Source organism: Haliotis rubra, unplaced genomic scaffold, assembly GCF_003918875.1.
Source record: "Haliotis rubra isolate DU_JTF1 unplaced genomic scaffold, ASM391887v1 Scf488, whole genome shotgun sequence".
Classification (NCBI taxonomy): Eukaryota; Metazoa; Mollusca; class Gastropoda; order Lepetellida; family Haliotidae; genus Haliotis; species Haliotis rubra.
The window spans coordinates 429,234-454,584 of NW_025767177.1; the positions used below are offsets into that span (position 1 = coordinate 429,234).

General features: G+C 42.1%; 1 protein-coding gene across 1 annotated transcript in view; it reads left to right on the plus strand.

Annotated features, from left to right (window-relative positions):
* The window catches only part of LOC124291256 (voltage-dependent calcium channel type A subunit alpha-1-like), a 299,650-nt gene that overhangs the window by 67,552 nt on the left and 206,747 nt on the right, over positions 1–25,351 (plus strand). The window contains 1 exon segment of the mRNA XM_046728197.1: positions 14,686–14,932. Coding sequence (XP_046584153.1) covers positions 14,686–14,932 — 247 coding nt within the window.

The window sequence follows — 25,351 nt, forward strand, 5'->3', positions numbered from 1 at the left end:
ACTACACATTTCTTGCACCGAATCACACGGAAATCCCACACTTGATTTATCAACTCCCATTTCTTATCGACGTGTAAAAACAAAAGCATCGTGTAAACGAAATTCAAAATTACGTGCTATAGAGTTAAAAGCCTTTTTCCTTCCATGAAATCAGTAGAACATCAAACAGACACATTAAATTGCCATTGTAAACTTCGCGAAGCAAGGAAATGTCGTTATCCCCCCATGTTATTGACACGGTAAACGCATTACAAGACAAGGTCGTTTCGTATCGGGATATATAAATTATGAGAAAATATTATTGCTCTGTACAAAGATGAACAACGTACTATACAATTCTCGAGGGACCTCTGCACCCACAATGCAAAGTGATGGACAAGATAAAACAAATTCAAAAACTAGTCGATGATCTTGCGTTGCGGTCCAGAAAGTAGACTCGCCTCAGTTGCACGTTTCCTTTGTGCTTGGTGTTAGATCCTACTTACCAGCTTAGTGTCCAGGTGAAGCGCGGAGCGTTCCAGTGGAGGCCGAGTACAGGGCCGCACGTCGTCATGGTTGTATATATATACTGATTCTGTCCCGGTAGGAGATGTACATGTTCGGGGCTGTTAGATTGTATTGACAGTGTCGGTTGGTTAGTTGCCGGCCCTCCATCTGTATTACGCACTGGTCGAGGTCGGTGTTGTTGTCTTTCATTGCCAATGATGGATAACATCTTCACGGAGACTACGGCTGCAAATGTTCCATGTCATTTATGATGTGCCGTTTGTCGGGGATCTGTAAATCAGGAGGCTGACGCTCGGGAAGAAAAGAAAACGATTTTTTCGGACGGAATTATGAAAGACAAAGTGGATTTTATGAGCTAATATCATGCCGTGATACCCTCGGAATGGCGCGTCAGCAACGAACATGAGGTTTGAGTCCAATACGAAATTGGATAAATTTTATGTGAAATGTTTGAGTGTTAATGGCGGTGAAATTGATCGCCCTGCTAAGTGTACACAAATACAGGAACTTTCTTTTACCAAGTAGGAATTCGCTGCGAACAATTCATCCATTTCGTGTGTGATTGTGAAAGCCTCCGCGCACTACGAAAGAATATGTGATTTTTTTTCTGAGGTGTTCGACAATGGTTGTCATGGTAGGAGCGACCAGTTGGCTCCCGATTACAAAAACAATATAAGTGACCCGAATTGTGTAGATGTGGAGGGGGAATACAACACGGAGAATTGGCCAATATTAAATCGTGTGCTGGCACCATTGTTGAAGGACTGACCCAGGAGGGTGCTTGTGGGACCGGTATGGAGAACTACCCCCATAGAGGCCCGCGGCAGGGCAGTGGCGACTGGGGGAGATGCAGTACAGAAGTTATGCCAAATGATTTTGTCAATACCGGCAAGAAGTCAGACCAATTTACCCGTGATCAATCTGCAGCGACATCTCGTCTATACAACACATGGGATGCACCAAGCATGCCGGGCGGGGAAACATGGGCCTGCAAAGGAGCCCGTCCGAAGATCAAACCCATAGATTGTAGCAGGAACAACAACGAGGAACACACGTTGGTGCCGGACAGTCGGAAAATGGCAGATCGGGACCTTCTTGAATGTGGAGCATTTCCTGAGATAGACGCTACCCATCAACAGGAGGTTGGCCTCCTGGAACCTGACATTACGGACGCAAATAAGGTCCACTTCAGTGACAGGAACACCGACGGGCCAGATAGTGATGACATAGATAAATGTTTTGAGATAGGATGTGAACTTCGTGTTGATAGCCCCTCAATCTGACCGGGAGGAGGATACAGGGCGATAACTCACGATGATACAGCTGTGATTGTGGAAGACTTGGAATCCCCTGTGGTAGGAAAGAGGTTTCCAAGGGAACGTTATGTGTCGTTTTGGGATGTGTTCGCGAGGCAGCACTGGCGGAATACACAGTATCAACTGAATAGCATGGTGGGTCGATCTGTGTGGAGGAGAAACAAGAAACGCGAGGCAGACCCGTTTGATGAGACCACCTGGACAATACACAAGAACGATAGTAAAGAGGAACGAATGAGAAAGAACAAGTATTTTGGTATGTAGAGTGTCCTTGGTATAGCTACATCCAACACTTACACACGTTTCATATGTGTCTGACATTGTCATAGAGCCAGAGCTAGTATATTCAATTGCACAGGCAGTGAAACACCCGGTGGCATTGGTGCTGGTATATTTACCACCACAAGGAATGATATCGATACAACCAGTAGAATTGAGGTTGGTATATTCATAAGTATAGACAGCGAAACATCCAGTGGTATTGATGCTGGTATATTCATAAGCATAGACAGAGAAACATCCAGTGATATTGATGTTGGTATTTTCATAAGCACAGACAGAGAAACATCCAGTAGAATTGAGGTTGGTATATTCATAAGCACAGACAGAGAAACATCCAGTGGTATTGATGTTGGTATATTCATAAGCATAGACAGAGAAACATCCAGTGGTCTTGATGTTGGTATATTCATAAGCATAGACAGAGAAACATTCAGTGGTATTGATGTTGGTGTATTCATAAGCATAGACAGAGAAACATCCAGTGATATTGATGTTGGTATATTCATAAGCACAGACAGAGAAACATCGAGTGGTATTGATGTTGGTATATTCGCTACCATAGTTTAAGCCAACGGTATAGCCGCTGAGGTATTCACAAGTACACAATATCACCAAATCGTTCGTCGGAGCCATATCTTTGGTCTAACCTTGGTACATTTGATGATTCAATGGCAGCATTCGTGGTTCAATCAGCACTAAACTCTGATACGCATCCGATGATAATGCACCGCTGCTTGATTCGTTAGTACAAAAGAGTGAAAAACAATGGGAGACTATCTGCTACAACCAATCACAAGGTATCCTTTAGAGCCAATGGTGTAATATGAAGTCTATGGTACAACCAGTAGAAGAGTGAACGGTACAATCGGCCTTTGTGCGGACCAATTCAAAATTGTTCTGCACATTAAAAGGTACAGTTTTGAGTACAACCTATATAGAGTGTTCTGCACACCCAGCGGTACAGTTTGGGGTACAGCCTATATAGAGTGTTCTGCACATCGAATGGTACAGTTTAGGGTACAACCTATATAGAGTGTTCTGCACACCCAATGGTACAGTTTGGAGTACAACCTATATAGGGTGTTCTTCGCACCCAATCGTACAGGTTCGGGTACAACCTATATAGAGTGTTCTTCACTTCCAATGGTACAGTTTGGGGTACAACCTATATAGAGTGTTCTGCACACCCGTTGGTACAGTTTGGGGTACAACCTATATAGAGTGTTCTGCACACCCAATGGTACAGTTTGGGGTACAACCTATATAGAGTGTTCTTCACACCCAATGGTACAGTTTGGAGTACAACCTATATAGGGTGATCTTCGGACCCAATCGTACAGGTTCGGGTACAACCTATATAGAGTGTTCTTCACTTCCAATGGTACAGTTTGGGGTACAAATTATATAGAGTGTTCTGCACACCCAATGGTACAGTTGGGGTACAACCTATATTTAGTGTTCTTCACACCCAATGGAACAGTTTGGGGTACAACCTATATAGAGTGTTCTTCACACCCAATGGAACAGTTTGGGGTACAACCTATATAGGGTGTCCTTCACACCCAATGGTACAGTTTGGGGTACAACCTATATAGAGTGTTCTTCACTTCCAATGGTACAGTTTGGGGTACAAATTATATAGAGTGTTCTGCACACCCAATGGTACAGTTTGGAGTACAACCTATGTAGAGTGTTCTTCACACCTAATGGTGCAGTTTGGGGTACAACCTATATAGGGTGATCTTCACACCCAATGGTACAGTTGGGGTACAACCTATATAGGGTGATCTTCAGACCCAATGGTACAGTTGGGGTACAACCTATATAGAGTGATTTTCGCACCCAATGGTACAGTTTGGAGTACAACCTATATAGGGTGATCTTCACACCCAATGGAACAGTTTGGGGTACAAATTATATAGAGTGTTCTTCACATCTAATGGTACGTATACAGTTTGGGGTACAACCTATGTAGAGAGTTCTTCACAACCAATGGTACAGTTTGGGGCTACAACCTATATAGAGTGTTCTGCACACCCAATGGTACAGTTTGGAGTACAACCTATATAGGGTGATCTTCGCACCCAATCGTACAGGTTCGGGTACAACCTATATAGAGTGTTCTTCACTTCCAATGGTACAGTTTGGGGTACAACCTATATAGAGTGTTCTGCACACCCGTTGGTACAGTTTGGGGTACAACCTATATAGAGTGTTCTGCACACCCCATGGTACAGTTTGGGGTACAACCTATATAGAGTGTTCTTCACACCCAATGGTACAGTTTGGAGTACAACCTATATAGGGTGATCTTCGGGCCCAATCGTACAGGTTCGGGTACAACCTATATAGAGTGTTCTTCACTTCCAATGGTACAGTTTGGGGTACAAATTATATAGAGTGTTCTGCACACCCAATGGTACAGTTGGGGTACAACCTATATTTAGTGTTCTTCACACCCAATGGAACAGTTTGGGGTACAACCTATATAGAGTGTTCTTCACACCCAATGGAACAGTTTGGGGTACAACCTATATAGGGTGTCCTTCACACCCAATGGTACAGTTTGGGGTACAACCTATATAGAGTGTTCTTCACTTCCAATGGTACAGTTTGGGGTACAAATTATATAGAGTGTTCTGCACACCCAATGGTACAGTTTGGAGTACAACCTATATAGAGTGTTCTTCACACCTAATGGTACAGTTTGGGGTACAACCTATATAGGGTGATCTTCACACCCAATGGTACAGTTGGGGTACAACCTATATAGGGTGATCTTCAGACCCAATGATACAGTTGGGGTACAACCTATATAGAGTGATTTTCGCACCCAATGGTACAGTTTGGAGTACAACCTATATAGGGTGATCTTCACACCCAATGGAACAGTTTGGGGTACAAATTATATAGAGTGTTCTTCACATCTAATGGTACGTATACAGTTTGGGGTACAACCTATATAGAGAGTTCTTCACAACCAATGGTACAGTTTGGGGCTACAACCTATATAGAGTGTTCTTCACAACCAATGGTACAGTTTGGGGGTACATTCTATATTGAATGTTCTGCATATCCAATGGTACAGTTTGGGGGTACACCCTATAGAGAGAGTTCTGCACAACCAGTGGTACAGTTTGGGGGTACATTCTATATTGAGTGTTCTGCATATCCAGTGGTACAGTTTGGGGGTACACCCTATAGAGAGAGTTCTGCACAACCAGTGGTACAGTTTGGGGTCACATTCTATATTGAGTGTTCTGCATATCCAATGGTACAGTTTGGGGGTACATTCTATATTGAGTGTTCTGCATATCCAATGGTACAGTTTGGGGTACAACCTATATAGAGTGTTCTTCACACCCAATGGAACAGTTTGGGGTACAACCTATATAGGGTGTCCTTCACACCCAATGGTACAGTTTGGGGTACAACCTATATAGAGTGTTCTTCACTTCCAATGGTACAGTTTGGGGTACAAATTATATAGAGAGTTCTGCACAACCAGTGTAACAGTTTGGGGGTACATTCTTTATTGAGTGTTCTGCATATCCAATGGTACAGTTTGGGGGTACATTCTATATTGAGTGTTCTGCATGGTACAGTCTAGATTACAATTCATGGGTAATTGTTCTTCGTTGTTTTTATAAACCATTTATGATAAAGTGGATAATTGTTTGGTCCGTGTATTGGAATTCATATTGATCTATTTTCCAAGAAAAGACCAAAGGGAGGGCTACACTGCTTGTGTAGAATGCAGCAGCATCAAGAACATCCGCAAATGAGTTGGACGATGTTTCTGCCTGGTACATTATCCAGTCTTCCACACCTTCAGACGTATGTTGATACACGTGAGAAGCTGTGCCTCTGCAGGCCGCTGTGCCGCTGTGGAGGGTTTATCTAGGATGTGAATGGTAACCCCATCCTTCCTTCCAGACCTGATAAATGAGACAGCACATACATATTGTGAGCACAATGCATCCAATCTCAGTACTGATGCCAATTAATTAACTACTGAGTGATAGCTAACACTGCAGTCGGGTATGACAATAGCATCGAAAGTGAATTGGCTCTTCACGTGCTGTGCACAGACCCGTCACGTGATGGACAGTGAGCATGGCACGAGGAGCACATCACCAATGTACCCTGATAATTATAATCATAATAATCATAATACTTACAACTTATGCTTACATTACTGACCGTAATTATCGTGGGTGGTAGAAATTATCCGTGTTAATCAGGATCATAATATTTGTTTACACTCAGCCATGTTGACGAATGCTGCTGCTGTTGTTGATGAATGAATGAATGGTTTTCAATAACAATAATAACAGTTAACGATAAAAATGCATATAACCGATATAGCCACTATAATAGCAATAGTTACTGTGATGATTCTAGTGATGAACATAACGATGGCTATTTTGATGAGACTGGCGAGGATATACGTACAACAGATTTTGTTAAAATGAGGATGGCGATGATAATGACGACTTATGATAATGAGGATGGTGATGATAATGGCGACTTCTGATAATGAGGATGGCGATGATAATGACGACTTCTGATAATGAGGATGATGATAATAATGACGACTTATGATAATGAGGATGGCGATGAAAATAACGACAAGTTATGATAACGACGATGGAAATGTCAACGTACTCTACACTCAGTTTGTTTTCAAGAAGACCTATTTATTCAGCACTGAATGATCATGAAATAATTTTAGACAGCTCTAATCAATACCGCACCTTTATGTGAGTACGCATTGTGTTGTTGGTCCCGGTGAATGTCTTGATCGATGCTTCACGTCGATACAGGCTGTTTTACCTGCAAAATGAACAAACATCGTTAGTTCAATACCTGTGATCACTCAACTGCTTCAACACTGAGCGCGTCGACAGAAATCATTACTGCTGATTTCATTTTCAAGTTTTGTTCAAACAAAATATCAATAAAACACAACTCCTTAAGCGGTATTTGAACAAAACATATTACAACAAGCATTTGGATAAGAGTGCATTGGTTTGCGGAGACGAGTGCACGTGATTTACATGCCCGAACAGGCAAGCTTGAAAATCAGCGAGACTCATTGTTAGGCAGCCTGTATGTGTAGGAAGTCATCCTGCACCGTGGGACGTATTGATCAGCTATGTACGACATCTTATATAACATTCAGCATCTGAAAGTGGGACTCCAGGTCACGAGCTCTATATCCTGGCCTCGCAAGTGTCAGTATCTAATGTCTGTGAAGCACTAGCGCCATTATGATCTTAAAAAGGTTGAATAGAAGGAGGCGTCGGGCTAAAGGTAACTTGTGGGGGGATGAACTCAAAGGTCTGTCGAATGTCTATAACCAGATACATCTCTACAGCGCCGGGACCTTGTGCAGCTGCTGATTGGGCATTATACCAAGTCGGGATTAATGACCAGCGTGGCAGTATAACTAATAGGGCTTTACAACCAGAGTGACAGTTTAACTTGCCAGACTTTATAAGCAGCTCGGCATAAGACTACTTGAACTTCACAACCAGTTCGGCAGTATAGCTAGTTGCGTTTTATAGCAAGCTCGGCGGTATAACATGTTGGGCTTTATAACCAGTACTACAGTATAACTGGATTGACTGTATAACCAACATGGCACTATAGCTAGTTGGGCTTTATAACCAGCGTGGCACTATAGCTAGTTGGGCTTTATAACCAACGTGGCACTGTAGCTACTTGGGCTTTATAACCAGCGTGACACTATAGCTAGTTGGGCTTTATAACCAGCGTGGCACTATAGCTAGTTGGGCTGTATAACCAGCGTGGCACTATAACTAGTTGGGCTTTAAAACCAGCGTGGCAGTTATAACTATTTGGCTTTATAACCAGCGTGGCACTATAGCTAGTTGGGCTTTAAAACCAGCGTGGCAGTTATAACTAGTTGGCTTTATAACCAGCGTGGCATTATAGCTAGTTGGGCTTTATAACCAGCGTGGCAGTACAACTAGTTGGGCTTTATAACCAGCGTGGCAGTTTAACTATTTAGGCTTTATAACCAACGTGGCAGTTATAACTACATGTAGTTTGGCTTTATAGCCAGCGTGGCAGTTATAACTATTTGGCTTTATAATCAGCGTGGCACTATAGCTAGTTGGGCTTTATAACCAGCGTGGCAGTTATAACTACATTTAGTTGAGCTTTATAGCCAGCGTGGCAGTTTAACTAGTTGGGCTTTATAACCAACGTGGCAGTTATAACTACATGTAGTTTGGCTTTATAACCAACGTGGCAGTTTAACTACATGTAGTTTGGCTTTATAACCAACGTGGCAGTTTAACTACATGTAGTTTGGCTTTATAACCAACGTGGCAGTTTAACTACATGTAGTTTGGCTTTATTACCAACGTGGCAGTTTAACTACATGTAGTTGGGCTCTATAACCAACGTGGCAGTTTAACTACATGTAGTTGGGCTTTATAGCCAGCGTGGCAGTTTAACTAGTTGGGCTTTATAACCAACGTGGCAGTTATAACTACATGTAGCTTGGATTTATAACCAACGTGGCAGTTATAACTACATGTAGTTTGGCTTTATAACCAACCTGGCAGTTTAACTACATGTAGTTTGGCTTTATAACCAACGTGGCAGTTTAACTACATGTAGTTGGGGTTTATAACCAACGTGGCAGTTTAACTACATGTAGTTTGGCTTTATTACCAACGTGGCAGTTTAACTACATGTAGTTGGGCTTTATAGCCAGCGTGGCAGTTTAACTACATATAGTTGGGCTTTATAGCCAGCGTGGCAGTTTAACTACATGTAGTTTGGCTTTATAACCAACGTGGCAGTTTAACTACGTGTAGTTGGGCTTTATAGCCAGTGTGGCAGTTTAACTAGTTGGGCTCTATAACCAACGTGGCACTATAGTTAGTTGGGCGTTATAACCAACGTGGCAGTATAGCTAGTTAGGGATGTAAACAAGAGTTACAGTATATCTATTTGGGCAAGATAACCATTTTGGCAGCATGACCAAATTTGCACTTTTTCTTGTTTGTGGTTATCGACAGTTCCGCTTATAAACCAGTAGGACATTTTTACCAATTATATGCGTTATAAACAGTTTGGCATTATAACTTTGGTTCAGAGTTATGATCAATTCGACATCATAACCATCTGGGCATTCTGGAAATGAAAAGAAATGACGTACGCATGCGTACTGTTACAGCAGTCACAAAGGTTTATGATAACTGCGTAGAAGATGCTTCATCTATGTACATGATACTTACATCTGTGGAGACGATGCTTGCATTTACGTGTATGATATTATAATCTAGTTAGAAGCTATCAACGACTTTGGTAACCATATTCCCTTTAGTAAGTGACAATAGTTCCGGGTCCGTTTTATGTAACCACTGGTTCAATTTTATAACTACCGATATATTGCTTTATAATTTCAAACTTGATATGGCAGCATCAAGACATTATCAAGGCATCTATAAAAGTAATTCTTCATTTAAACTTGTCAATTGTTTGTTAAATGAATTTATCATGTTTTTATAACGCTCATAGTTTGACAATTTTAAATTGATTTCAATACTTGGTGTAAATACAATTGAAAATCTAGCACCAACGTGCTTCTAAACATTTAGCATTATAACCAGTTTACTATTATAACCTGTTGTTTATTATTTCATCTTTGGCATTATAACCAGTTTACTATTATAACCCGTTGTTTACTATTTCATGTTTGGCATTACAACCATCATAACTTGTTTACTTTTATAACCCGCTGTGTGTTATAACCTGTTTGGTATTATAACACGTGTAGCATAATAATTCCTGTGGTTTGCTACTCGTTTGTTTATAAGCAGTATTGCAAGCTAACCAGATTTGTAACAAAGACGTTTGTCCTCACGGAACATTTCGCATAACTACTTTTTGTTATCATCAGCAATATAGAAATGGGCACTATATTATTATACTCATTTTATATTATAACTATATTATTATGGACTTGTACCCAAAGTGGATTGTGTGTCTATTTGTGATCAGCTGCCGACTGTTCAAGAGGGTTGGTGGAGGTAAACGTGAAAACGATGGACAAGCATGCCTGGTTGTCGGGGGCCTTGTAACAGTGCGTGGAGAAGAACACTGGCCTGCCATGGCAGAAAGAGTTATTCCCCTTGCATCAGAACCCAGCTTTCGCCAGGTTTTTATGGACCATAAATTGTCACACAAAACTATTATCTAGACTCAAGACTGACATGTTGGAATAATGTCATTATGAGCGAGCGATGCTTGTGCACTTAACTTATGGAATGTCAATTGGTATAATTAGGTTACTGATTATGTGTAGTTCCGTTAAAACGGTTAATATGTTCGGAAGAGGGGAATTATTGTCAGACAGGCGAGTCGCTTCGCGAGATATGTTTACAAAGATGCCCTCATGGTTCTAAAACACTGGCAAATAATTGTGTTACATACAAACATACATCCAATGCTAATCGCTGTTGCGCAGGTGTTAACCTTTAAGCACTGAACGCTTCCTCAAATTGCTTGAAATTTGATCGTCTGTTGACACCAGTCTGTCGATTTACGACGTGTGCGGCTGTGTATGGGATAGAAGATCTGGAAATATGTCCTTGTGAAGCTTTTAAATGAAGTCAGATCGACCAACGGATGCTACCGTCTCTCGCCGTGATATGTGTTCTTGGAATTATGGCGCTGCCATGGGCCCTGGGACCACATCGTGTGCATATTCCACCCACCCAAACTGTGCCTTAAACTCCTCTAGTCTGTGTGCACTGATTCCTTTCATGTATACCCTGTCAAATAAATTACCCGTGAAGATCCAGGTTAGAACTGATCTTCAGTAACCCATGCTTGTCGTAAGAGGCGACTAACGGGATCGGGTGGTCAGGATCGCTGACTTGGCTGACACATGTCATCTTATCCGAATGGGGTAGATCGATGCTCATGCTCATCGATGGATTGTCTGGTTCAGTGAGTGAGTTTAGTTTTACGCCGCAATATTCCAGCTATATGGCAGCGGTCTGTAAATCATCGAGTCTGGACCAGACAATCCAGTGATCAACAGCATGAGCATCGATCTGCAGAACCGATGACATGTGTCAACCAAGTCAGCGAGCCTGACCACCTGATCCCGTGATAATTTACAGCTATATATACAGCTATATAAGGATTGACCAGTCAGAGAGCAGACTGAATGTGAGCCAGTATACCGTCATTAAACATCCAAGATGGTTGTAACTGAGGCACGGGGTATAGAACATCGTTATTCGACACTGCATTGTGTTTAAATATCATTCCATGTGATGTACAGGAGCGGAGAGACAGCAATAATCCGAATTTTGGAGTACATGCTTTGTTGTACTAGGTTATTTTCATGTCAGATTCCTCCGGTTCTTTCAATTCAAATGCCACATTCGATCTCCGACAGCCGGAGCCAGTTTGTGTGTACCCAGTTGGTGATATTCTGCTGTAGATAGTTCAGAAACAACTACGGACTGTAGCCCTTGATCACAGGGAAACACGATCACAGATGCTAAAATCATATGACTATTCAACGTGGATACAGATGTTAAATAATTGTTTGTAATTTCACAGGGCATAGGATTCACGCTATTCTCTGAAGTATGGCTTGCACTCCTTTGTTGAGTGAAGCCTCATTAGGGGACCGATATTTGAGAAGATAAAATACATGAAATCCAGTTAAAGGTAAAACATGTCTCATACGAATCTGAAGATGTACGTATCAATAAAAAATGTCGTTACAGCAAAACACTTAAAATTGTAAATTATGCATTAAATGTGACTAAATAATTGAGTGAAGCTATGTTGAGCGGGCGTGGGCGACACACGTATGTTGTGCCCCATTATAGCCGTCTACAGGACCTACATATATAGGGGAGCACTATTACAAAGGGTAAGTAGGCTGCCAGCGTTGGATAGTTCTTGTAAAGGTGTATTAGTTGTCTTGTTACAACATAACAAATAATTGATGCCTCTGTTGTATTTGCTGACACGTTGTTTCTATTTGCGTGGCTTATCATTCGTGCTTCAGTGTACCCGTGAAGGTCCGGGTTAGAATTGGTCTTCAGTAACCCATGTTTTTGTCGTAAAAGGCGACTAACGGGATCGCGTGGTCGGGCTCTCTGACTTGGTTGACACATGTCATCGTATCCCAATTGCGTTGATCGATGCTCGTGCTGGAATTTTGCCGAGTCCGGAGTAAAACTAAACTCACTCAATCACTCATGCTTCAGTTTACAGTCAACCCTGGTTATAATGCCACCGTTTGTCCAAGAGAAAATATGGCATTATATCCAGGATGTCATCATGTAGGACAGTTAGGACAAGCAACAAGGTGATTGAGCTGATGTCTGCTGTAATGAGCCTTGAATGACTTGATAATCCCAGCGTCTGGGGACTGCAGGTGACTTGTTGATGTAGGTGGCAGGAAGTGTATTGTGACATGTGTTAGACCATCTGGGAACATGACTACTTAAAAGCATTAATGAGTTTGGCCAATTAATCTCTGCCATGTCAACTGAACAATTTAGGTATGTATACTACATGTAGCCAGTGTAATTGGCATTATAACCAGGGGAAAATGACATTTGTTCCCAAACCCATTTACAAAAGGCATTATATCCAGTTTGGCATTATAACCAGGGTATTATAAGGGCAGGAAATCCGTTCTGGCAAAACACATGGCATTATAACCAGGGGCATTATAACCAAGGTGCACTGCCTTTGTAGTTATGTCTCGGTAGTTACTTACATTGTACTAGATTCTCCAGGAACCTCAGTGGATTGGGCTTTTGTATCAAGTCTTGTTTTACAGCACTTGTTAACGGGACCATATTGCTTAATGTAATAGCGTTTGGCCTTTGTAATGCATATCTCTGTATCAACGAGATCCTGATAACCGACTGTCCATACTTCCAAACAGATACCGTTAGATGACGTGATCCCGGCTGTAGTCACGGTGTTGTTGGTGTAGATGACCCAGCAATGTATCGCCGCATCGTACCAACAGTCGATAAACGATGGCATTTTGCCTACCTAGCATTCGGCGCACACTGGCCGGAGTCAGACTAATGTAGATAAGATATCCACTGCACCTCTGTCTGCTCTTTCTATAAAAAAAGACGTTTGTCCTGAATACTACAAGCGCACACACGCACACGCACACTCGCTTGGACAGCATCCACTGGTACATGTTAATGTTTCCGTGACCGTTTCCTTCTGGAAAACACATGGAATACCAATGTTGCTTACCATACAGGGTCAGCTTAGTGCAACCCAATAGATCAGTGCAGTGTCCACTGTAAAAATAACAAATACAGGAACATCGAGCAAAAAGCATAGAAACACAGTTTCGAACACCAAAATAGAACACGGTTTCTTGATATGAAGTTTAAGGAAGTACTTTCTGAGATTGGAGTTATTTCCCTTTGTATATTGCAAAGCCGTGTTCACGACAAGCCTGTTGGGGTTTAGACACTTGAGATTGGTCATAGGTGTAGTAAATCTCTCTAAATGAGTGGCTTCGTTCAACGATTGTTATAATGTACGCTGCTGATGTGCATGGCGTGCTGGTGGGTCGGTAACAGTGGAGACGTGGCAGCGTTGCGTTACCATTTGAAGTCGCCAACTTGATAGTCAAGATAACGTGATAAAATTCAGCAAGCAACACTCCCTCCTTTAGTTGGGACCGTCAACAGTAACGGCGATGAGAGTTGTGACCCGACCATTCTTATTCCCTGTACTGTCACGTAGCGCTGTTGCTCCTGTCGTTACGGGGCGGTGGGATAGCCTAGTGGTTAAAGCATTAGCTCGTCACTCCGAAAGCCCGGGTTCGATTCTCCACGTGGGCTTAACATGTAAAGCCCATTTCTGGTGTCCCCGGCCGTGATATTGCTGGAATATTGCTAAAGGCGGCGTAAAACCAAACTCGCTCGCTCCTAGTTGGATATATGTAGAAGTAAGGGGAGATAATTTGTTCTTTTAAACTAATACCAGGTTTAACATGTCTTCTATAAGGTACATTTTGCAATTAGAGGATATAGGTTGGTCATATCATTTCATGACCTAAATTTACATATCTCTAATTTATGTGAACGAAATTGGACTTAACAAAATATACACAAGAGATGTTTATGGCCAAATAACCATAATCATCTGTACCCAACAAAGATTTCAAACTAGAATAAATATAGAAACCACTTCTTCCAGACAGTTGTGTGTATCTCATTATGCCATGCCGTGTAGGTGAAGATAAACCAATAATACTGGCCGCTGATGACAGTTCAGCTTTTTGTTTCATTTAAAAAAATAAATCAGTCATAAAATAGTTTTTGTTTAGCTTTTCGAGATTTGGCACCATCAAACCTTCCTTGAATTGTTGCACGTACACATCTCAACGTCCATTACTGTACGTCATAGCTAGCTGGCGTGGGAGCGTTGACGTCACAGACGTTAAGCGTCACCTGTATGAGAACATACATCTTTTCGTTTTGTCTGTGTTTGATCGTAAGTAACGAATATGATTTTGTTGTTTCAGCAAGCGGGCGTCTTCGTTACAAGGCTCGCAACATGATCGGGGCCACAGGAAGCCGTCATGTCTCCCAGCGGCGGCGTGCCTCCATTGTGTCCGGGAGCACCCCCTATCCCTCACTGTTCGGCCACATGGAACAGCTCTCGGAAGAGCCCGCCCCTAGGGTGGCGAGGCGCAGGGCTGTGGATACCTCAGATTTGCGCACATGCGCACTACTACAGGGGAAGCTGAAAGAGCTAAAGACCTACCCAGAGTGAGTTATCTTTCCTTACCTGCCTCACTTGTTGAATTTTTCTCGTCATCAGATATAAAGTAAATGAACGTATTCATGTACATTAGATTAATACAAGTCGAAAATGCAGAACCCTGAACCAGTCTTTTAAAAGCATGACTGCAGACAATGGATATGGTAAAGCTGTCACTTTGGGACGTTTCAAAGCGGATGCTCCGTTAATACTTTTTAATAAGGCATAAGGCGGCATTTTTATTTTCTGTGTTTCTCATCGCCCGACTGACCCTTCTAATTTTTTATTGCCGACCCCCAAAAAACCCAACAAAGAAAAAGAAAAAGAAAAAAACCCTCCTTTTTATCATTCCAACACCGCCGACTCACTTAAAATGTTTATCCTGTTATCAGTCGTTGCCACAAGTCCAAAGAACGCGAGAAATTATAATAAAAATTACAATAAGTGAAAATCAAGAACATTATGCAGATAATTTTGTCTTTTTTTCCCGACCGACCGACCGACCCATGTTCAGAATTTGGTGGCTACGTGAAACACATAAAACAATTATGCCCATACTGGCGACAGCCAGGATGGGTGCTCAGACGCCGCACAAAAAGAAGCACTCCGTATTTACGTATAACTTCTGGAATTCTCCCCAATGAATGAGTTAATATAGCGCAGTGGTGTGTAATCTATGTACAGTGATGGACGTTGTGTTGTGTGTGCATTGTTCCCAGCCGAAAATGTTTATTTCAGTCTAACGGTATACACAGATGACATATGGTGTATTGCACATGACCCGGGAATGGATTACCAATATCAACGTCATGTGCCACTACACCATGTGTAACCAACCAATCACCAAAGGAGGTAGTCCCATTGTATCATGCAGTTACCATGTCAAATTAGTATCTGTGATCTATCGTTGCTGCGTGCAGGGCGCTCCCGTTTGCTCGAACTCCGCTTGTATCGAAGCATGCCCATACTGCCCGTTAACTTCCTGTGTGTGTTCACGAGGTGTGGTTTGGAGATGTCACTTGCCCGTAATAATTACATATGTTTCGCAAGCGGAATTGGAGGAAACGCGAGCTAACTGCATAATATTTATTGATTATACCTTTTTCGATTCATTTCATTGTATGAATATTTTATTTCTTGTATTATTGTTTTAAGACAAGTACAGACGGAACCTTGTAGACGGGTATTATTGTTTGAATATAAACACACGCGATGACAGTGTTTGTGTGAGAATGTATCACCGCGATATGTCGGGCCGGTTCACTGGTCATTGCTATCAGCGTTGTTGCCTGTTGATGAACTAATTGAAACGCGAAGGTTATACTATAGGAATCGGAATCTACTGAAGTAAGTTTCGAAATCTGTCAACGACCTCACAGCTTTAATACAGTCATTAAAAGCATAATAAAGGGGAAAATATGTGAAAGCAAAAATAACTAAGGTGGTCTCTAAGTCTGTGCACTCACGAATCTTGAGAATTTGTTAGTCGAATGTTCGTCTTCCATTCTTCCGTCGCGGAAACGGTGTGATATGTTGGAGCAGGCAGTAAGTCGATGTTTTTCGATACACTGGACAAGTTCATAAGAAAAATGTCGGGTCGGAAAGTGTCCAACTGTTCGTCTCGCTTTTACTAACGTTTCTAGAAGAATAGCTTCTTGAATGAGGATCGAAGAGAATCGACAATTGTAAACAAACTCCTTCCAGCGAAACACTTTTCAACAGGAGAGTTACGTAAGTGCCAAGCGCTGGGTCGGAGATCGAACTGTAAACAGCTACGGGAGATCACTCTAAATTTTACAAGCTGCTGTTAGCTTGCCATTGTATGAAAACCTAGAAACAACGGCTATGGCGTTCTCTGAGTGTTTGATTTGCTGCCATTTACAATCATTTCTCATATATCTATGATGTATCGATTGCATAATACATGACAGCACTGCGTTCCTCAAAAGGGATGTTGATACATATTCATCGTTCAATAGAAAACGTTAAGTATCTAGGGACATGCAAGGAGCCGTTTTCTGACCCCGGGACTTTTAGTTGCTTGCACCCAAGAGGTTGAAATGTTACATTGAAGATTCTGATGAACCGCATTTTCTCGAAACTTTTATGATCCATTTTGAGTGAATCACTGAGTGAGTTTGGTACAACGCCGCTTTTAGCAATATTCCAGCAATATCACGGCGGGGGACACCAGAAATCGGCTGATCCGCTATGAACAAACTTCGCCATTAGAGTCATTTTAGAAGTATGTGTCGCTACATACAACGTTGAATGAGTTATGAACCTCACATTTCACCCGAATACTTTGCCTGTTCTGATGGTGGTGATGTCAAATACTTTGCGGTTCTTCAAGTGTCCCTAACAGCACACATATGTACTACAGCACAGAAATTGGTATCCTTCCACTGTGCTGTACTTCTATCTTTATTTATATGGATTTTGGGGTTTAAATCCTTTTCTGCAAGTACTTGATCGCTACACGTTCCTTAGCTTTATCCTTTATCCGAAGGTCATCGACCCCAACTTATGTTACTCAACTGACGACTTTCTTTCTATACTTCCTTTCAAAAGTTAGACTCACTGAAAACACTCACTATATGTTATGGATTATATATGGTTACATCGAAGATTGATTCCTCACTAACTCGGGGAACCAACTGCAAACCTTATGCAGATGAATTGCACGAGTATCTTGCATCAAATTGCGGAAAAGCATGTGCAAATATCGTGCATGTAAACAGCTACGCTTTGGTATAGTAAGGGTTTGTTAAGAATTCGCCAATTTTCACTGATTTTGATCATTTATTGAACTCATGACAGTAATCTTGTCAACGTTACGAATTTCGTTTTACAATACATAAGTTCATGTGTAAACAGTACCTTTAAACAGTATGGAATATTTTGCAAAATTTAGTTCAGAACAGTTTCCCGAAGTAAGTGGCTATATTTACACTGGTGGGTCTAAACTTTTGATGGGAAGTATATATCTCTTTGACATCACGTGATGGGAAGTATGTATCTCTTTGACATCACGTGATGGGAAGTATATATCTCTTAGATTTCACGTGCTGGGAAGTATATATCTCTTTGACATCACGTGATGGCTGCAACAAACAAGTCACCAATTTCCCTTTTGTGTGAGGCTCACAACTTATCAATCAACCCCGTATGTTCTGATTTGAATTGCTGCATGCTGACTAGTTACTCTGCCCGCGCTTCCAAGCTGCTACGGTTCTGCTGTAACGTTCCAGTATTTTGTGGCCGGAGACTCGGAGTCTGATGCCGCCGCAGAGCATGCGCAGAAAATCAATACTCCCGGACAAAACTCGGCATTAATATTTTATCCTTTTTGCAAGAATGGCTGCTTCTGTCTATTGATATCCCCAGCCAGCCTGTGAACCCAGGCAGCAACTGGCTACACGTGTAGGTTATGTCAAGTGTATGGATGCTGTGTGGTATCTAGATGTCTCGCGTTCGATGACGTCTATGAAGATAGGTTGATGAGACTGGTCGTTTTGGTGAACCAGCTGTAATGTGATACAGTTCTGTAGCTCGCCTCCTGATGCATAGATGAGATCGGTGCGCATGATAGACATCACATGTGCAGCAGACCGACATTTTGGATACTGCCATTAACATGATTGCATATTTTATCTCTTTGAATTGTACGTCAATATGTCGTATACAGTCGCGGGCATTCTCCGGGTTTTGACGTCACGGAATCGCTGCTCTCCCCAGATTTAGACACTGTATTGTTTTTAGATAAAACGTTATAGTTTGATTTAGAATTACAAAATGACATTTTAATGGTAGGTAGAAATAATGTCGGATTTCCGACACGTGCATATTGCCATTTACTAGGATGCTGTACATTCAGCATGCGTAGGTTCAGCTGTCTAGTGAAGTTGATAAACACGTGCACACACTGTGTTACCCTCATATCATAGTGGTGGATAAGCCTGATGGTTAATGCGTTTGCCAGTTACGCAGAAGACCTGGGTTCAATTCCCCACATGGGTATAATGTGTGAATATCATTAAAGGCAATGTAAGGCCTTACTCCTTACTCCAGTGTAACTTTCATTCCAGCGGAGGTTCAACTGTCTCATGCAGCATGCATAGGTTGAAATGTCTGGTGTAGCTTGCATATCGACAGAGGTTAAAGTGTCTGGTCTAGCTTGCATATCGACAGAGGTTGACGTGTCTGGTCTCAGCTTGCATATCGACAGAGGTTAAAGGGTCTGGTGTAGCTTGTATATCGTCAGAGGTTAAAATGTCTGGTGTAGCTTGTACATCGATAGAGGTTGACGTGTCTGGTCTAGCTTGCATATCGACAAAGGTTAAAGTGTCTGGTCTAGCGTGCATATCGACAGAGGTTAAAATGTCTTGTGTAGCTTGCATATCGACAGAGGTTGACGTGTCTGATGTAGCTTGCATATCAATATATGTTGAACTGTCTAGTGTAGCTTGTATATCGCCAGAGGTTAAAGTGTCTGGTGTAGCTTGCATATTGACAGAGGTTAAAGTGTCTGGTCTAGCTTGCATATCGACAGAGGTTAAAATGTCTGGTCTAGCTTGCATATCGACAAAGGATAAAGTATCTGGTCTAGCGTGCTTATCGACAGAGGTTAAAATGTCTTGTGTAGCTTGCATATCGACAGAGGTTAAAGTGTCTGGTCTAGCTTGCATATCGACAAAGGATAAAGTATCTGGTCTAGCGTGCATATCGACAGAGGTTAAAATGTCTTGTGTAGCGTGCATATCGACAGAGGTTAAAGTGTCTGATGTAGCTTGCATATCGACAGGGGTTAAAATGTCTGGTGTAGCTTGTATATCGACAGAGGTTAAAGTGTCTGGTCTAGCTTGCATATTGACAGAGGTTAAAATGTCTGGTGTAGCTTGTATATCGACAGAGGTTGACATGTCTGGTGTAGCTTGTATATCGACAGAGGTTAAAGTGCCTGGTGAAGCTTGCATATCGACAGAGGGTGACGTTTCTGGTCTCGCTTGCATATCGACAGAGGTTAAAGTGTCTGGTGTAGCTTGTATTTCGACAGAGGTTAAAATGTCTGGCGTAGCTTGTATATCAACAGAGGTTGACATGTCTGGTGTAGCTTGCATATCGACAAAGGTTAAAGTGTCTGGTGTAGCTTGTATATCGACAGAGGTTAACGTGTTTCCTGTAGCTTGGATGTCCACAGAGCTTGACGTGTCTGGTGTAGCTTGTATATCTACAGAGGTTAAAGTGTTTCCTGTAGCTTGGATGTCCACAGAGCTTGACGTGTCTGGTATAGCTTGCATATCGACAGAGGTTACAGTGTCTGGTGTAGCTTCCATATCGACAGAGGTTAAAGTGTCTGGTGTAGCTTGTATATCGACCAAGGTTAAAGTGTCTGGTGTAGCTTGCATATCGACAGAGGTTGACGTGTCTGGTGTAGCTTGCATATCGACAGAAGTTAAAGTGTCTGGTGTAGCTTGCATTATCGACAGAGGTTAAAATGTCTGGTGTAGCTTGTATATCGACAGAGGTTAAAATGTCTGGTCTAGCTTGTATATCGACAGAGGTTAAAGTGTCTGGCCTAGCTTGTATATCGACAGAAGTTAAAGTGTCTGGCGTAGCTTGCATATCGACAATGGTTAAAGTGTCTGGTGTACCTTGTATATCGACAGAGGTTGACATGTCTTGTGTAGCTTGTATATCGACAGAGGTTAAAGTGTCTGGCGTAGCTTGCATATCGACAGAGGTTAAAATGTCTGGTCTACCTTGTATATGGACAGAGGTTAAAGTGTCTGGTGTAGCTTGCATATCGACAGAGGTTAAAGTGTCTGGTGTAGCTTATATATCGACAGAGGTTGACGTGTCTGGTGTAGCTTGTATATCGACATAGGTTACAGTGTCTGGTGTAGCTTATATATCGACAGATGTTAAAGTGTTTCCTGTAGCTTGGATGTCCACAGAGGTTGACATGTCTGGTGTAGCTTGTATATCGACAGAGGTTGACGTCTCTGGTGTAGCTTGTATATCGACAGAGGTTAAAGTGTCTGGTCTAGCTTGCATATCGACAAAGGATAAAGTATCTGGTCTAGCGTGCATATCGACAGAGGTTAAAATGTCTTGTGTAGCTTGCATATCGACAGAGGTTAAAGTGTCTGATGTAGCTTGCATATCGACAGAGGTTGACGTTTCTGGTGTAGCGTGCATATCGACAGAGGTTAAAGTGTCTGATGTAGCTTGCATATCGACAGGGGTTAAAATGTCTGGTGTAGCTTGTATATCGACCGAGGTTAAAGTGTCTGGTGTAGCTTGCATATCGACAGAGGTTAAAATGTCTGGTCTAGCTTGTACATCGACAGAGGTTGACATGTCTGGTCTAGCTTGTATATCGACAGAGGTTAAAGTGTCTGGCGTAGCTTGCGTATCGACAGAGGTTAAAATGTCTGGTCTAGCTTGTATATCGACAAAGGTTAAAGTGTCTGATGTAGCTTGTATATCGACAGAGGTTAAATAAAGTGTCTGGTGTAGCTTGTATATCGACAGAGGTTAAAATGTCTGGTGTAGCTTGCATATCGACAGAGGTTAAAGTGTCTGATGTAGCTTGCATATCGACAGAGGTTGGCGATGTCTGGTCGTGCATATCGACAGAGGTTAAAATGTCTTGTGTAGCTTGCATATCGACAGAGGTTAAAGTGTCTGATGTAGCTTGCATATCGACAGAGGTTGACGATGTCTGGTGTAGCGTGCATATCGACAGAGGTTAAAGTGTCTGATGTAGCTTGTATATCGACAGAGGTTACAGTGTCTGGTGTAGCTTGCATATCGACAGAGGTTAAAATGTCTGATCTAGAGTGTATATCGACCGAGGTTAAAGTGTCTAGTGTAGCTTGCATATCGACCCGAGGTTAAAGTGTCTGGTGTAGCTTGCATATCGACAGAGGTTAAAGTGTCTGGTCTAGCTTGCATATCGACAAAGGTTAAAGTGTCTGATGTAGCTTTCATATCAATAGATGTTGAACTGTCAGGTCTAGCTTGCATATCGACAAAGGTTAAAGTGTCTGGTGTAGCTTGTATATCGACCGAGGTTAAAGTGTTTCCTGTAGCTTTGATGTCCACAGAGCTTGACGTGTCTGGTGTAGCTTGTATATCTACAGAGGTTAAAGTGTTTCCTGTAGCTTGGATGTCCACAGAGCTTGACGTGTCTGGTCTAGCTTGCATATCGACAGAGGTTACAGTGTCTGGTGTAGCTTCCATATCGACAGAGGTTAAAGTGTCTGGTGTAGCTTTGTATATCGACCAAGGTTAAAGTGTCTGGTGTAGCTTGCATTTCGACAGAGGTTGACGTGTCTGGTGTAGCTTGCATATCGACAGAAGTTAATGTGTCTGGTGTAGCTTGCATTATCGACAGAGGTTAAAATGTCTGGTGTAGATTGTATATCAACAGAGGTTAAAATGTCTGGTCTAGCTTGTATATCGACAGAGGTTAAAGTGTCTGGCCTAGCTTCTATATCGACAGAGGTTAAAGTGTCTGGCGTAGCTTGCATATCGACAATGGTTAAAGTGTCTGGTGTAGCTTGTATATCGACAGAGGTTGACATGTCTTGTGTAGCTTGTATATAGACAGAGGTTAAAGTGTCTGGTGTGGCTTGCATATCGACAGAGGTTACAGTGTCTGGTGTAGCTTCCATATCGACAGTGGTTAAAGTGTCTGGTGTAGCTTTGTATATCGACAGAGGTTAAAGTGTCTGGTGTAGCTTGCATATCGACAGAGGTTGACGTGTCTGGTGTAGCTTGCATATCGACAGAAGTTAAAGTGTCTGGTGTAGCTTGCATTATCGACAGAGGTTAAAATGTCTGGTGTAGCTTGTATATCAACAGAGGTTAAAATGTCTGGTGTAGCTTGCATATCGACAGAGGTTAAAATGTCTGGTCTAGCTTGTATATGGACAGAGGTTAAAGTGTCTGGTGTAGCTTGCATATCGACAGAGGTTAAAGTGTCTGGTGTAGCTTATATATCGACAGAGGTTGACATGTCTTTGTAGCTTGTATATCGACATAGGTTAAAGTGTCTGCGTAGCTTATATATCGACAGAGGTTAAAAGTGTTTGGCTGTAGCTTGATGTCCACAGAGGTTGACATGTCTGGTGTAGCTTGTATATCGACAGAGGTTGACGCTCTGGTGTAGCTTGTATATCGACAGAGGTTAAAGTGTCTGGTCTAGCTTGCATATCGACAAAGGATAAAGTATCTGGTCTAGCATGCATATCGACAGAGGTTAACGTGTCTGGTGTAGCTTGCATATCGACAGAGGTTAAAGTGTCTGATGTAGCTTGCATATCGACAGAGGTTAAAATGTCTGGTGTAGCTTGTATATCGACCGAGGTTAAAGTGTCTGGTGTAGCTTGCATATCGACAGAGGTTAAAATGTCTGGCCTAGCTTGTATATCGACAGAGGTTGACATGTCTGGTCTAGCTTGTATATCGACAGAGGTTAAAGTGTCTGGCGTAGCTTGCGTATCGACAGAGGTTAAAATGTCTTGTCTAGCTTGTATATCGACCGAGGTTAAAGTGTCTCATGTAACTTGTATATCGACAGAGCTTAAATAAAGTGTCTGGTGTAGCTTGTATATCGACAGAGGTTAAAATGTCTGGTGTAGCTTGCATATCGACAGAGGTTAAAATGTCTGGTGTAGCTTGCATATCGACAGAGGTTAAAGTGTCTGGTGTAGCTTGCATATCGACGGAGGTTAAAGTGCCTGTTGTAGCTTGCATATCAACAGAGGGTGACGTTTCTGGTTTCCTTGCATATCGACAGAGGTTTAAGTGTCGGGTGTAGCTTGTATTTCGACAGAGGTTAAAGTGTCTGGCGTAGCTTTATGCATATCGACAGAGGTTAAAATGTCTGGTCTAGCTTGTATATCGACAGAGGTTAAAGTGTCTGATGTAGCTTGTATATCGACAGAGGTTAAATAAAGTGTCTGGTGTAGCTTGTATATCGACAGAGGTTGACATGTCTGGTATAGCTTGCATATCGGCATAGATTAAAGTGTCTGGTGTAGCTTGCATATCGGCAGAGATTAAAGTGTCTGGTGTAGCTTGCATATCGACAGAGGTTGACGTGTCTGGTCTAGCTGGCATATCGACAGAAGTTTGACATGTCTGGTGTAGCTTGTATATCGTCAGAGGTTGACGTGTCTGGTGTAGCTTGTATATCGACAGAGGTTAAAGTGTCTGGTCTAGCTTGCATATCGACAAAGGATAAAGTATCTGGTCTAGCGTGCATATCGACAGAGGTTAAAATGTCTTGTGTAGCTTGCATATCGACAGAGGTTAAAGTGTCTGATGTAGCTTGCATATCGACAGAGGTTGACGTTTCTGGTGTAGCGTGCATATCGACAGAGGTTAAAGTGTCTGATGTAGCTTGCATATCGACAGGGGTTAAAATGTCTGGTGTAGCTTGTATATCGACCGAGGTTAAAGTGTCTGGTGTAGCTTGCATATCGACAGAGGTTAAAATGTCTGGTCTAGCTTGTACATCGACAGAGGTTGACATGTCTGGTCTAGCTTGTATATCGACAGAGGTTAAAGTGTCTGGCGTAGCTTGCGTATCGACAGAGGTTAAAATGTCTGGTCTAGCTTGTATATCGACAAAGGTTAAAGTGTCTGATGTAGCTTGTATATCGACAGAGGTTAAATAAAGTGTCTGGTGTAGCTTGTATATCGACAGAGGTTAAAATGTCTGGTGTAGCTTGCATATCGACAGAGGTTAAAGTGTCTGATGTAGCTTGCATATCGACAGAGGTTGACGTGTCTGGTCTAGCGTGCATATCGACAGAGGTTAAAATGTCTTGTGTAGCTTGCATATCAACAGAGGTTAAAGTGTCTGATGTAGCTTGCATATCGACAGAGGTTGACGTGTCTGGTGTAGCGTGCATATCGACAGAGGTTAAAGTGTCTGATGTGGCTTGTATATCGACAGAGGTTACAGTGTCTGGTGTAGCTTGCATATCGACAGAGGTTAAAATGTCTGATCTAGAGTGTATATCGACCGAGGTTAAAGTGTCTAGTGTAGCTTGCATATCGACCGAGGTTAAAGTGTCTGGTGTAGCTTGCATATCGACAGAGGTTAAAGTGTCTGGTCTAGCTTGCATATCGACAAAGGTTAAAGTGTCTGATGTAGCTTTCATATCAATAGATGTTGAACTGTCAGGTCTAGCTTGCATATCGACAAAGGTTAAAGTGTCTGGTGTAGCTTGTATATCGACCGAGGTTAAAGTGTTTCCTGTAGCTTGGATGTCCACAGAGCTTGACGTGTCTGGTGTAGCTTGTATATCTACAGAGGTTAAAGTGTTTCCTGTAGCTTGGATGTCCACAGAGCTTGACGTGTCTGGTCTAGCTTGCATATCGACAGAGGTTACAGTGTCTGGTGTAGC